The sequence below is a fragment of the Scyliorhinus canicula genome, chromosome 8, assembly GCF_902713615.1.
Source record: "Scyliorhinus canicula chromosome 8, sScyCan1.1, whole genome shotgun sequence".
Classification (NCBI taxonomy): Eukaryota; Metazoa; Chordata; class Chondrichthyes; order Carcharhiniformes; family Scyliorhinidae; genus Scyliorhinus; species Scyliorhinus canicula.
Genome location: NC_052153.1, coordinates 43828051 through 43843921, shown reverse-complemented (window position 1 = coordinate 43843921; position 15871 = coordinate 43828051). Strand labels below are relative to the sequence as shown.

The 15871-nt window shown below is 44.5% G+C and overlaps 1 protein-coding gene across 3 annotated transcripts in view; it reads right to left on the bottom strand.

Moving 5' to 3' along the window:
• Positions 1 to 2537: 2537 nt before the first annotated feature.
• Positions 2538 to 15871, bottom strand: part of adamts3 (ADAM metallopeptidase with thrombospondin type 1 motif, 3) — a 274671-nt gene continuing 261337 nt past the window's right edge. For all 3 annotated transcript variants that reach the window (XM_038804456.1, XM_038804457.1, XM_038804458.1), the window contains 4 exons: positions 14657 to 14789; positions 12727 to 12934; positions 6541 to 6658; positions 2538 to 5229 (listed from right to left, as the gene is read on the bottom strand). In XM_038804456.1, the coding sequence (XP_038660384.1) occupies positions 4748 to 5229; positions 6541 to 6658; positions 12727 to 12934; positions 14657 to 14789 (941 nt within the window). In that variant the 3' untranslated portion in view covers positions 2538 to 4747. The remainder of the gene's footprint in view (positions 5230 to 6540; positions 6659 to 12726; positions 12935 to 14656; positions 14790 to 15871) is intronic.

The window sequence follows — 15871 nt, the reverse complement described above, 5'->3', positions numbered from 1 at the left end:
GATATCATATTGTTTTATTTAATAACTTATTCCTTGTTGACTGGTTAGAATCTTTAATTTAGTAGTGTAAAATAAATCAGCTTTGTTCAATAACTTAGCTTGATGTTCTTTGTTAACACTACATTCTCTAAGCATCCTGATAGACCCAATAGAAAACATCACAAGGCCCACCGATCCTGTGGGGGTTTTCCTTTGAGCCAGCATGTAGGAAGGGGTGGCACAATTTCGACAACGTAGGGTCGCTTTGGGTCCACGTGTGGATTTGGGTAGCCGTCATGGGTAAGGTGTCCATAAAGGTCATTGGCAATGTGACTTTGTCCACTACTGGTAGGGACGGGAGCCTGGTGAGGATACCATTCAGTTGGCGCCACTTGTTCTGGCCCATGTTCAGCGCCGCTTTTGTACAGGCAAGAGCAAACCGGACCAGTAGTGCCAGTGTCGATTAGCAGTCGAGGACTATCTGGACTCTGTCCCAGCGCCCTTGGTTCTTTCAAGTGTCAAACTGTTTGCTCCATATTAGTAGAACCATCCCTTGCTGCTTTCAGCAAATCATTCTAAAATATTATTTAAGTATTTGATACATGCATTTAAATAAATGATACCCATCATGATAGTCCTGTACGAGCGTCTATTACTGCACAAAACTTTGAACCACAATCTTCTACTTCTCCCAGCGCTGAATTTAATGGAGGCAACAGGTTCTCATCTGCTGGCTAGAGAGTTGACGGGAACCCAATGCCACATCTTTTAGGGTAGGTCCGCCAAATTAATTGCCACTCTTGCATTTAATAGGACACACGTGGGCTTTTCTTGCAATCTGAGATCCTGGGGCAGATGCCCTGCCTGCCAAGAGAAGCTGGCACCTCTATTGAAAGGCAGCACCAGCAGGGAAGTGGTGGCTACAGCTGGTACTGCACCCACTCAATGTCAAAGATTGCTGCTGGATCCCAGGGCACAGACAAGTGATGATGGGAGGGGGATTATGGATAGGGTTCATGGGCAAGGGGGTGGGGGGTCAACAGCTAGAGCAGGAGGGTGGCTCTCAATGGACACCCTATATTATGCTGAAATAAGATTCAGGATGGATGACTGCAGAATGAGTGCAGAGGCTGCCTGGTGTGGAAGTGGGCTGGGTCGGTGGAAAGCCTGCCTGAACTCGACACTGTGCTCAAATAAATAAGAGTAAAACAAAAACAGGTCACCAGCCCTCACTCTTCACCCTATGCCCCATTCATGCCAACCCATTCCCCTCTCCCCATTCCCATGCCACCTTGGTGCCAATTCATGCCCCCACCTACCACCCTTTACCCTTAACTCGTCAAGCCAATTCACCTAGTATCCTTGGACACTTGCTTTGACAGATTAGACAGCTGGACAGTTCTTTCATTTAGTTTTTTTGCGAATAAAGTGCATAATCATGTTTACATTTAACAATCACAAACCTCTCCCACAGAGTGCCTTACCTCTCCCAAGGGAATCCTGGGATCCTATCTAAAGGGGTACCCTACGTCAGCTATCTAAACAAATCTACCCAGTTCAGACCTCCTCTCAGCTGATCAAAGCAGCACAGATTGGCTGATCAAAATCCCACTTCAGTGGAGGCAGGTTGTGAGTTAAATGGCCAATGCCGTCGCAAATCACGCATACACAAATCCCCCCACTTGACTTCACTGCAGCCCCCGCGAAGATGGGGAAATGTCAGGTTCGGAGATGGAACTCAGAAATTTCAGACACTTCCTAGATTTCATTCGAAAACCTTGGCCTGCATGTCTTGGAGCCAAGGTCACAGTGGCCCTGTCTAGCTTTCTTCAAAAGTTCAGGCATCTGATGGAACTGATGAGAGGGCATTCATGAGGGGCCGGTTTAGCACACAAGGCTAAATCGCTGGCTTTTAAAGCAGACCAAGGCAGGCCAGCAGCACGGTTCAATTCCCATACCAGCCTCCCCGAACAGGCGCCGGAATGTGGTGACTAGGGGCTTTTCACAGTAACTTCATTGAAGCCTACTCGTGACAATAAGCGATTTTCATTTCATTTTTTCATTTCACACACACACACACACATCTTCTAGGAAATGGTGTTGGGTATAGGGGGTGTCTAGAGTGGGGCTAGAACCCATAACCTCAGATGAGAGTACCAACAGTGAGTCAAGGCCTACATTTGACTTTGCATACCTCTGTGAGATGCCGATATTTCTTCATATGTGAAAGAGATGCCTTCGGGGGTTACGCTGTTACTATCAGCAAATAACCGAACATCGCTATCAATCACAGCACTGCTGTTAGGCGTGACAGGTATTGCAATCAAACTCAATCCAAAAAAATGTCATTAAGGCATTGATGTTGCGTTTTGAAATAGAATGTTGTGAGTGACTCAGCAATTTTAACATATCAACAAATGACCCTACTGACAATTTGAAGTGCTCAACAGAAGTTGAAGTCAAATCTACCAATGAGCATGGGAAAGTCACTCGGGCAGTTCGCTAGTGAAGGAAGGGGGAGGTAAATAAAGAGGCACAAACACAATCAACACCATAAATTCAAACAGCTTCAAAGGACATCATCTTGGATGTTACTTTTATTGCGATGTGCTCCCCAACACAACAAACAGCATCAGTAGTGTACACTCAGAATAAAACAGGCACCTAAGTGATTGTACAAACGAAAGCAAATAAGACAAAGTAATTCGGACTATTTCCATTTGTGGGGTAAAAGAGGGATTCTTAAATAATTTCTATGCAAATGTCTGAGGCTCAGGGGTTGTCATCTTATAAGCTAAACACTAGCTTCATTCACCTTCAAAGGCCTTGGCAATAATTCTTTAAAGGCATTGACTTGACTGCACCCTATTTGACTACTGGTGGGACAATGACAAACGCTCTTCCATAGTGTACCACTATGTGCATCCAATTGTTAGATCCTAACTATGTCTTTTGAGAACATAATGGGGCACTCACTTATCTTTATCTTTCCATCCTGCCATTTGCTTCTGTACATTACAATACATTTGATTTGATGCTACTCGCTCACCATTTTTAAAATAGTTCTGTCCTGCGGTAAGTTTCTAAGTTAGTGAGGTTACTCGTTACTAGAATATCCAAATTATATTTTGCATGTCATAGTGACATTGTCATTTTGGGATAAAATTAGGCCACCATTATTGTAGTACTTAAGTCTGTTTCCTATAACCTGCAGATCGGTGTGGAAAGTGGTTTTGAACGTGGGGTTGGGTGGATCCCTGTACCCCCTCCAATCCAATCAGGTGAGGATATTTCAGTTGGCCAGCCAATATTTTTAGATCCTGATGTTTTCGGTTAGACACATATGAATATTGTATCATAATGTCCTGGAGTGCATGACTGATTAGATGGAAAGAGATTCAAATAGACTACTTTTCCAAACAAATCTACTGTGAGCAAAGGTGACTATGAGGTGATAGAAAGTCGGCACGGAATATCTTGGCCTCAAATGAAAATGGAAATTCCCTTTTACATTTAAATTCCATAGGGGCAGACACGGCGGTGCAGTGGTTAGCACTGCTGCCTCACGGCACCGAGGTCCCAGGTTCGATCCCGGCTCTGGGTCACTGTCTATGTAGAGTTTGCACATTCTCCCCGTGTTTGCATGGGTCTTGCCACCCCCCAAGCCCAAAGATGTGCAGGGTAGGTGGATTGGCCATGCCATATTGCCCCTTAATTGGGAAAAATGCATTGGGTACTCTAAATTTTTTTTAAAAATTTCATAACTGGATAAATAACTGTCTTCAAACAGTTGGCTTTAGAAGGACATTTACATCTACCCAATGAGTGAGAGAGCAAGAACAGCAGATTCTTGAAAGGCTCAGCAGATCCAATGGGTACATGGAAGGAAAATGGTGGGATATCTTCTGTTGAATGTAAGTAATCATCAGAATATTAAGCAAAGTGTACTCTGCTTAATTACTGGCTGACTTGATGAGCAGTTCCAAATCAGCTATTACTTCAGTTTTGCAGTTTATTTTTACTAGCACCAGAGGAATTGGGAGACCTGCATGTAATTACTGCCAAGTTAAATTGTTAAAGGAACCAGTAATTCTTGCCTGACCCATCATTGTATCTGTTGCTCCTCACTGCAATTTGTGAAGTGTATCAGGGCAGTTTTACAGCATCAGGTACATACTTAAATTTAGAAATGGTTTTGTAACATTGCTAAACAAAATCTCGTGGTACAAATTGTATTTTTAAAATATAATACGGGTTTGCATATACAGTATTTACACAACGGCTGCAAATGATTTAAATAATACGGGTTTCATTGACATAAGCAACTGACTTTACTGAATACCATTTTGTATCAATGCAACACTGTAAACCCTTGAACAAATTGAGCTTCGCTTTGTATTTCTTGCTTTAATTTTTGAACATCAGCTGATGTGCAATATATAGTCTTAATCCTTTGTGAAGACAGCACCAACAAACCTGGATATTTCCTCCTCATTGTGAAAATCTTTGGTGTTTGTTTAATGAGCCCAAACAATTTGGATGCTGGCCAATTTATTGACAAAGAGCAAAGTGCCAGCACTTTACTACTTAAATGTGTTGTTTTTCAAGGAACAATTGACAGTTTAAGTTAATTGACAATGCAGAAAGTCCTTTTCAAATAATACATGCACCATGATGTCAACAGTTGTATCTTTTTATATGGTAATATTTCCCAAAAGTATCTGATGTATGTAAGAATCATGCTCCTTCATGTCTCTACCGGTTGAGATCATAACGCAGCATGTCTTTCTGGTGTCTTTACCGCTCTGTCTGATGAATGGGTAGCTGTGGAGCTATTGCTGATGGCAATAGGATTGCTTTGAATTAAGTGAAGCTGATTCTGTGAAGCCTCCACTCTGTGAGGCCTACCAGCTGCAGGGGTCTTTTTTTGGGAGGAATTCACACCTTTTGTTTTGCCGCGTCCTGGGGTTACTGCGCTCGGCTTGTTGTTCTTTGCTCTGGCCAGCCTGTTGGCTTGCGGACCTCTGCTCCTGGATGTGGAGTCGGGCTGATGAGTTGGTGTCATCACGTGGTCAGCTTCAGCCATTGCATCCTCCATTTCAGCAGCGCCAGTGAAGAAGGGGGGAGGCAGGGTACTACTGCGCTTGCTGCAGGATTCACAGCAGAGTTTGTTATAACCCGGGATGGAGCAATAGCGAGCAAGCACTTCCATCTGGCAGAATATAGACTTGTCTCGCACACAGGGTCCATCTGCAAGGTGAAATTAAGTTGTTTATTCAATTTAGGAGAAAGCTAAAATATTCCATGTGGAGAAATTAAAATCTGTATCATCGCCATTAAATTGCCTGATCATACGGCCAAGCAACCATAATCAAATCATATGCATAGCGCAATATAAAAATGTTATTGGTTTTGTTCGAACTCCTTTGTCTATTATTTTACAACCGTGGTCATTTATCAGAACAGAGGGAGAACATTCTGGACTATGGTGTGTGTCGTCTCCTTGTGTTGGTTTTGTTTATGGATTTAATTTACAGTCAAAGGGACAGTGTTTTTATTAAGCTACCAAATCACAGGAACGTCAGCATTGCTGTAATAACTAAAGAGAAGTCTTCCAATTTGAGAGGGATTATAACAAAACATGCTGCAGTAAAAAGGTCAGTGGGACAATAGCCACTCACACTGCACTTTCTTCCAGCCACTCTGGTCAGTCATGGATTATTAATGTAGTTATTATATAAAACAAACTGCATCACTGACACTACAAAGCATTTATATCGCCTTGAAACTGGCATGCTCATTTAATGTTAACTGTGACTGCAAGAAACTAGCACAACAGGCAAGAGTAGGGCCACAGGGCTGACAGTTTCCCCAACTCAGTGCTCTTTTCCCACCACTGGCACCTACTGCTGGAGGCCCCACTACAGCAGGGTATGAAGTAAAACTGGCGGGGACGAGAAAGTTCAGAAAATATTCTACAATGGACTGTCCTGCGGAGTAAGAGGCTCTGCATAGCCTGTCCTGATTAATGGGGTCACAGGCACTCCATGACCTGCCCTGGCAGCGGGGTATCACAGGCCTCTCACCGCCTGTCCTGATAACAGGAGTCACATGCCCCTCATGGCTTTTCCTGATAACCGGGAGTTACAGACCGTTCAGGAACTGCACAGGTTGCTCGTAGTCTGCTATATCAATAGATTTCAAATAAGGGACAAAGGCAGAACAATATAAGCAAATAAAGTAACAAAATAATAATCTTTATTGTCACAAGTCGGCTTACATTAACACCGAAATGAGGTTACTGTGAAAGGCCCCTAGTCGCCACATTCCAGCGCCTGTTCGGATACACATATGGGAGAATTCAGAATGTTCAAATGACCTAACAGCACAACGTTCGGGACTTGTGGGAGGAAACTGGAGCAAAATTCCAAAAAGAAAATTCTGGTATTTCTCCTGGCTTTCATGCAGCAGTGCCTAGCACATTTATCTTAGGAGATTTGAAGAGAATCCTAGTGGTTTTGTAACTCTGGACCTGATGAAGGTCCTGTCTCAGATACATACCACCACAAGGAGGGCGCTTGCAGACTCTTGTCACTTCCGGCTTCTCACCATCACACTGATCACTTGGACGACATCTGACCTGTCTTTGTTCAATTCCTTCACCACATGTAACAGAACACTAGAAAGAATGAAAGACAATCAACAATGGAAAGAACGAACAAACCTGTTTGAGATACCGTCAATTACAACTCGAGAGAGATGATTGGTAATACAAAGGCTTTAATGAGCAGAGAACCAGACAGCTACCGAGAAGTGTGCTCACTGCACACTGCCCACTGAACATTACCTTATACATGGCTCCTTGGGGGGTGAAGCCGGAGGCTGAGTCCCCCAGGGTTCCAAACCCGGTCTTAAAGGGATCACTACATTAAAGGTGCAGGAATCATTCATCACACTGTTATATTTCTTTGTCGCCACAAAAAGAAAAGGTATGGAGGTGCTCACACTCTGGATTCTTGTAAAACATGATGAGAGGTTTATTAAGGGTTTTGCTCACACAATCAAGATAATGATCTGCTCAATTCAATAAGACAGTCTCTGTGGTGGACGTGTAATACTTTTCGGTAGAATTTGGTGTTCTTGAACTCAGCTACTTGCGACCTCAGAAGTGTCTCATTCCTTTCTGTTGATGGTAATTCTTGAATAGTTGTTTCAGTAACTGTCACTGTTGGCACGGAAAAGTCTTCAGAAGCAGAATTTGAACTGGTCACTATCTCTGGTATCTAAAGGTAAAGGGCGGAATTCTCCGGCCCCGTGCCAGTACGGAGAATAGCGGGACGCGCCGTTTTTTCCCGCAACGCCGGTCCGACACACTCCCACTATTCTCCCCAACACGCAAATTTTTCCGACCGCCTTTCCCGCGAATAACCCCGTCAAATTGCCCGAAACGGCCAAAACCGGCCTCCCACTATTCTCCGGCCTGGATGGGCCGAAGTCCCGACGTCGGCACGCAAGTTGAGTACGCCGGCTGACACATTTGCTTTTCAAATTCGTCAGCCAGTCGAGCTGGCTGACGAGGAGGTAAGCGGACAGCCGGACTGTGAGCAAACCGGGGCTGGCATCCCGGAGAACGCAACGAACAGCGGGGGAGGGGGGGAGAATGGGGGTGGGGGGGAGAAGGAGAAGGGGGCGAGAAGGAGAAGGGGGGGGGAGAGACGGCCCTCCGTGGCTCGACCATCCTCGCCGCTTCCTCCGTTCTTCTGGCCGCTCGCGCCTTTTTACGATGCTGAGCGGCGTCATTGTGGCATCATTCGGGAGTCGCAGCCTTTTCGCGTCATTTGACGCGTGACACCCGCGGCCCCGCTCCTAGCCCATTTCCGGGGCGTGAATAGCTCGGGAGCGGGTCCGTATCGAGCCGTCGTGAAGCTCGGCCGATTTCACGACGGCCATCCCGTTTTTTATCGGGAGCGGAGAATACCGCCCAGAACCTCTTGAAAGTTTCTGCAAGCTTACTTGTGGAATAAGTAACTAATCAGCATGACATTGCCAAACTCTTACATCGTCTGTCCGTACGGGGCATGATATTGGACCTGTCTTTGCTCGGACATTAGTTGCTACCCAATTCTCATTAGTGGTACAATTCTTAGCTTACACTCTTTCTCCCAATTTAAATACTTGTCTCTTAAGAGATTTCCCCCTTCCTAGCAATTTGTGCTTGTTGTTGTTTGATGATCTCTGAAATATCAGGGGGAGTTACCAAATCAAACTGTGTATAACGGTAACATGGTTGCATCTTGCAGCCCTGTTCCTTGAGGTATCCATTTTGTCGATACATGCTAGGGTGACATGGTGGCCCAGTAGTTAGCACTGCTGCCTCACAGTACCAAGGAAGCAGGTTCTATTCCGGCCTCGGGTGACTGTCTGAGTGGAGTTCAGCACTTTCTCTCTGTGTCTGCTTGGGTTTACTCTGGGTGCTCCGGTTTCTTCCCACAGTCCAAAGATGTGCAGTTATGTGGATTGGCCATGCTAAATTGCCCCTCACTGAGCAAAATGTTAGGCAGTGTTACTGAGTTACAGGGATAGGATGGAGGCATGAGTTTAAGTACAGAGCTCTTTCCAGGGGCTGGTGCAGACTCGATGGGCCAAATGACCTCCTTCTGCACTGTAGGGATTCTAGGATTCCAAACCCTATCCACGAAGCTTCTCACGCAGCAAGCTTCATAGATATGGCAACGTCCATAGGAGCTTTTAGAGTTAAATCACTGACAGTAAGCAGCTTCCTCTGAATAGCTTCACTACACAATCCACAACCAAGCCTGTCATCAAGTGTTGTACCAAATTCACTGTATCCAGCAAATCTTTTAAAAGACGCTACAAACTGTAAAATGGTTTAACCTTCTTCCTGACTGTGGCAATGAAATCAGAATCTTTCTGCAACCAATAATGGTTTAGGAGAGAAATGTTCATTAATTCATGGACTTGTCTCCTGGTTTTGCTGGGTGAACAAGATTCTGCCGCATGACAGAATTTTTTATCAAGATGGAGAGTGAAGTAGTTGATTTGGAGACTAGGGTGCTGAGTCTTAATGAAGGAAATTATGAAGATATGGGCCAGGATTCTCCCCTACCCGGCAGGGCGGGGGGTCCCGGCGTCTTGGAGTGGCGTGAACCACTCCGGCGTCGGGCCGCCCCAAAGGTGCTGTATTCTCCGCACCTTTAGGGGCCAAGCCCTCACATTGAGGGGCTAGGCCCGCGCCATAGTGTTTCCCTCTCTGCCGGCTGGCGTGAATGGCCTTTGGCGCCACGCCAGCCGGGGCCGAAAGGACTTCGCCGGCTGGCGTAAGTCCGCACATGCACCAGAGCGGTAGCGGCTGCTGACGTCATACCGGCGCATGCGCTGGGGAGGGGGTCGGAGAATTCCGCCCATGAGCTGTGAGTTGGCCTTGATAGATTGGGGAGAGTTACCTGAATGGTTGACAGTGGATAGGCAATAGCAAACATTCAAGGAACGCATGGAAGAACTTCAGCAACTGTTCACTCCTGTCTGGCACAAAAGCAAAGGGGGTAAGAGGGCCAATCCATGGCTTACAAAGGAAATTACAAATAGTATCTGATCCAAGGAAGAAGTATGCAGATTGGCCCAGAAAAAGAATAGGTCCAAGGATTGGGAGCAGTTTAGAATTCAGCAAAGAAGGACAAAGGGATTGATTAAGACGGGGAAAATACAGTACAAAAGTGAGCTTGCAGGGGACATAAAGACTGACACTTCGAGTTTCTATATGTGAAGAGAAAGAGATTGGTAAAGACGAATGTAGGCCCCCTACAGTCTGAAACAGAGGAATGCATAATAAGGGACAATGAAATGGCTGAGCAATTGAATACACACTTTGGCTCTGTCTTCACAAAAGAGGACACAAATCATAGACCAGAAATGTTGGGGAATGAATGGTTTGGTGACAGGGAAGAACTGAGGGACATCAATATTAGTAGCAAAATGGTGTTGGGAAAACTGATGGGATTGAAGGCAGATAAATCGCCAGGGCCTGATAATCCTTAAGCACCCAGAATGCTTAAGGAGGTGTCTCTGGAAATAGTGGATGCATTGGTGGTCATGTTCTGGGATTCTACAGGCTCTGGAGCAGTCCCTACAGATTGGAGGGTAGCTAATGTCACTCCAATATTCGAAAAGGGAGGTAGAGAGAAAACAGAGAATTATAGACCAGGAAGCTTAACATCGGTAGTGGGGAAAATTCTTGAATCCATTATCAAGGACTTTGTAGCGGAACATTTAGAACACAGTGGCAGGATCAGTCAGAGTCAGCATGGATTTATGGAGGGGAAATCATGTTTGACAAATCTGTTGGAATTCTTTGAGGATGTAACTAGTACAGTTGACAAGGGGGAGCCAGTCGATGTGGTATATTTGGATTTTCAGAAGGTGTTTCAAAAAGTCCCGATAAATATTATTGTGCAAGATTAAAGCATATGGGATTGGGGGAAGTATATTGAGGTGGAAGAAAACTGGTTGGCAGAGAGGAAACAAAGAGTAGGAATTAATGGGTCCTTTTCAAATTGGCAGGCAGTAACCAGTGGGGTGCCACAGGGATTGGTGCTGGGACCCCAGCTATTCACAATATATATTAATGATTTGGATGAGGGAACAAAATGTAACATCTCAATGTTTGCAGATGATAGCCAGTTGGGTGGGAGGATGAACTGTGACGAGGATGCAGCGATCCTGCAGCATGATCTGGACAGGTTGAGTGAGCAAATCAATGGCAGAGCGAGGCAAAAGAGCGGGTTTAATTCCCGTACCGGCTGAGGTTATTCAGGAAGGCCCCGCCTTCTTAACTTTGCTCCTCGCCTGAGGTTTGGTGATACTCAGGTTAAGTTACCACCAGTCAGCTCTCCCTGTGAAAAAGAAAAGCAGCCTATGGTCATCTGGGACTATGGTGACTTTACTTTGGGGCCGGTCTAGCTCAGTTGGTTCGACAGCTGGTTTGTGATGCAAAACAAGTTCAACAGCAGCACAGGTTCAATCGCCATACCAGCTGAGGTTATTCATGAAGGCCCCATCTTCTCAACCTTGCCCCTCACTTGAGGCGAATTGATGCTCAGGTTAAATCACCACTAGTCAGCCTACGGTCATCTGGGACTATGGCGACTTTGCTTACAGAATCAGCAAACTTTGAAATCCCCATTATTATGGCCCCCTGGGCTAGTGCGCAGTTAATTCCAGCCCCACTTGACCAGGAATTACAACACAATTGAAATTAATAAATAATCCTTTGAAAAACACCTGAAGTCTTTGGCCATTAGCTGCCCAATAACTACGACCACCAGCAGTCATCAAGGGTTGAGGCTCAGCCACCCGAGTGAGAGATGAACAGAGCAACAGTTGGGAGGTGTGAAGAAGGCCAAGCAAGCACCGGCACGTTGTCTTGGGGTATTGGGGAGCAGTGGCCAGCAATGTATTTGTGAATGTGCATCATAAACTATTGGAAATAACTGCGTTTTTAATACCCCTCATGATATATTTCAGCTCCCATCAGCCAAAGGCTATATTTTGCGGATGTTTAAACAATGTTTAAAATGACTTGAATACACGGTGATCAGTAAAAGCTTTTGATGACAGTCAGTGGGCCCCTTAAAGGAAAAGTTTGGGAACTACTGCATTAGGTGAGACTAGTATATTCCAGTCCTCTTTAAATAGCAAAGGGGGGTGTTAAAAGCTGCTTGATGCTGGCTTGCTGGTGTCAGTCTGTGTGTGTGCTGTGAGGAGAAGCAGGCGGAAGTCTTCCACACTAAATGTGTGTGATACAGTAAGCTAAGCAGGACCCCTGCAAAAATAACAATCTTTTGCACAAATATTTCAAAACTCTCTCTCTCTCTCACTGTGGAAGTCAATCAGCCGGCAAAAATGATTGTTGCTGGCAAGAGAACTCTACCAAACCACAGAAGACCTGAACCGAAGAATCAACTATTCCCCCGCAGAAGTCAACTATACTGGTTTCAATGTGTAATGGCTGCAATGCTCATCATCCATTCCTTGCACCTCAAGATCTGTTACGTATAACATTTTATTTATATTTGCTGACCATTGAACTCAATTGTTACTTCTAATCCATATGAATGTAGATGCATGTCTTTAACATTTCTCCTTACCTTTTTAGTAGTGAATAAACTTTTGTGGCTGCCAGTAGAGGGTGGCTTGAATGAAGACACAGAGCCAGTTATCCCCCCTCATTCATGTTTGTATCAATTTTTGGGGTATCCCTGCCAGACGGTGAGAAGTCATGGGGCCTCTCCCGGATCAACAATTTTTGGGCAATCTCACTTGAGGCTGGCTGTAACACCCTGTCTTATACTCAGATAGTTGTAACTTCCTGCTCCGTCATACTGTGACAGGTATGTACTCACCAGTACTGTGCCCTTGTTTGTTACGCTTTGTTTATATTGGGGATGTGAATGCTATTCTATCTATCTTTTATTCTTGCTGTAATGAGAAAACATCACACTCACCTCTTCAAATGGTGTCTGCACTGTCTGGCGAACTTGCGAAATCCTAATAATTTCATATTGAACATTTCTTTGCTACATGGAGGGAGTCATCATTTTAATTACTGTTTTCCCCCATGAGATGCAACTCCTGAACAGAACCAATGGCTCAGTTTGGGATTAACAATAAATCCTGCTGATTTTTAACAACAGCTATTGCATTTGATATGAAGGTTGCCTGTTCACTGACCTCTAACCAGGGCCCCATCTTCCATTGTGCTGGGCAAGGCTTTCGATTACAAGCTCGGCGATTCTCCAGGTGTTCTCCAGTGCAGTATTTACTGTGGACTGAACGATTCCTTCCATCGGTCAGCATCTGCACACACCGAACAGTGCGGATTTGGTATCCAGAACTCCCACAGGATTTTGTGCAGTGTTCCCATTCCTCTGCTATCCAACTGTAAGGGACAACACCAAATCAAATTAATTTGCAGAGATTCTTGTCATATTTTAAGCATCAACCAGTTTAGAAGGAGCTAATTAATTGAAGGCAATACCTGTAATTGTTTAATAACATTTCAGAAATTGATATCAGCAGTGACCGAATAAATTGGATTGACAATTGCAGAGAGGCATATTTACTCTTATATCTGCTAACATAGTAAGTCAGGGATAAAGCGGCACCTACTCCCTTATATACAGAATCCACACATACAACATATCTCAACACATTATTCACATACAGTACTTTACAGACAGAATAATATACACATGTATTTCCACAGACTGTACTCACAGAGACTGTGAACACATACTGGGCACACAGAATATACCATTCCCGCAGACTGTTTATGATCCATACACACTGTACTTTGAGAGACAGTATGTTATCTATACAAACTGTTCACTATTCCCAAACACTATACTCACATAGGCCATATATGATACACACACAGTACTCACATTGTATTTGTACACACTGTTCACTATCCACGCACACTATATATATGTACTCTATCCATATGGCCGAATATCTGATAGTGTGGATGGAAGGTAAAGCTTGAGTCTACATGGAGATCAAAGGGAAAGGATCATCAGAAGGCAAGACTGAAACCCTGGAGTTGGATCTTGGTTGAAGGCATCCGAGTGGAAATTACATTCGGGAGAGCATTTTCAAGGATCGAGATTGGAACACCTCGTGAGAAAGACAAAATCTCAGTGAAACTGGTTGGCTCACGGTGACAAGCTTCTGCAAGCTTTTGTTGATGAGAAGTCCATGGAATCTGCTTTGGTGGCATGAGTCCTTTATTTCGAGGTGGGTCGTGTGCAACCACAGTTGGCTTATTAGTTCACTTGTACCACACACACAGAATCACAGAAAATACAATGCAGAAGAGGCCCTTTGGCCCATCGAGTCTGTACCGACGCATACGTCGACACATATGCTGAATATTGGAGTATAGGATAGGTATGGAAAAATATGTTGGGTGAGATCTCCCAGCTGTTCACAGTGCTGGGATCTTCTGGTCGTATTGTTAGTCGCAGGACCAGTAGATCCCGCTGCTGGCTGAGAAAAATGTTGCAGGGGTGAAAGAAAATCTTGCACATACTCTTACAAATCTGGATGTATCCATAAAGATATAGTTGGAGTGAAGGAAGAGTGTGGTTTCAATCATTTACCGGAGTCTCTTATTGAAATCTTTCCAGCCTTTGTTCCTGGTGTAAGAGACTTTATTTTTCTTGTTTAATAAATGTTTTATTCTTTGTGTTATATGTTTATTAGCAGACTCCTGTGAATTTGTTCAGGAACTGCCCTCCATGGTTTAAAATAAGTTAGGATTTATGAAGCCAGGATTCACTCTAGAATCTGACTTGTCTAATATTAACATCAACTGAGATCATAATAATAATAACTTTTTGTCACAAGTAGGCTTCAATGAGTTTACTGCGAAAAGCCCCAAGTCGCCACATTCCAGCACCTATTCAGGGAGGCTGGTACGGGAATTGAACCCGTGCTGCTGGCCTTGTTTTGCATTACAAGCCAGCTGTTTAGCCCACTGTGCTAAACCAACCCCTCAACCCTGCCATGCAGAAAAAAATGGCACGGATTGTTTTTGTAGAGAGTGGATTTTTAACTACTGAGATAAATGGAACAGATCTCAGCAACAATTGGTACTTACACAGGTAACGTACATTCTTGCAGGTTACACATCCTGCGGATTGGTTTTGGCTTTTTGTCTGCATCACAGTAGTTACGATGAACCATTTTATTGTCAGTCTTCCTACGGCATCCATATTTTGTGTACTGAAAACCTAATAACAAAAGTTTAGTCCCCTTTATGAACAAGCACAACCTGCACGTTTGTATTGTGTATGCACATAACTGTACAAAGCAACTTGCTGCATCCTCCACTCCATCCAATTCCTCAGCTTTTAATTTATTCATTCTCAGGTATTGGGTATCATTTCACAGGTCAACATTTATGGTCCTTCTCAGTTACCCTGAGAAGGTGGTGGTGCACCATCACCTGGGACTGCTGAGCAGTAGCCTGACACATCGAGGGGCTTCTTACACCACTTCCAACTGCAGTGAAACCTCTGGCGGACGACAGAAACTCAAACAGAAAACTTCCCGATCACCTTGTGTAACTGTGTGTGTGTAGTCGCCGGAAACTACAGTCTCCGTTACTCTTTAACAACTGTGACCATTGGTAACATCACCATTATCATAAACTTCTAGTCAATGTGACAATAATCTTTTTCAATGGTCTTGGGTAAGGTTCAAGTCCCGGCCAATACATTGGGGAGACCTCCTTTGTTGTTTTTCTTCCCGGACCTCATAATGCACAAGTTAGCCCTTCAAATGTTACCATAGTGAGTTTTTTATACTTGGAACAGATTGCTCGCCTGTCACCAGAGGCTGATAGCTTAAAGGGCACCACTCCATACCAAGTATGGCTTACCAAGAATCTCTCCTGCTCTTACCGCCTGCCGTTGGCATGTTGGAAGGAATTTGCAGGTCGATTCTCAACCCCATGGCCACACAATGAACACATCTTCCTCAGCCATCAATCCTTCGATGGGACTCGAATGCGGAGCTTCTGGCTCAGAGATGCTACCCACTGCGCCACAAGACGTCCGCTGGAGAGCTCCTTTGCTCTACTTTTAAAAAGGATTGACAGTCTGGGGCTCCCTTCAACATATAATCCGAAAGGTGACACCTCTAACAATACAGCACGCCCTCGATAATATTCTGAACGGTGTCAGCCTGAATTATGTGCTGAGGTTTCTGGAGTGAGAATTGAATCTGACTCAAAGAGGAGAGTTTTTCCTCCTGAGCCATGGCTGACACTGTGGTTAGCACTGTGTGCAGTAAACAGTTAACTGGCACCACT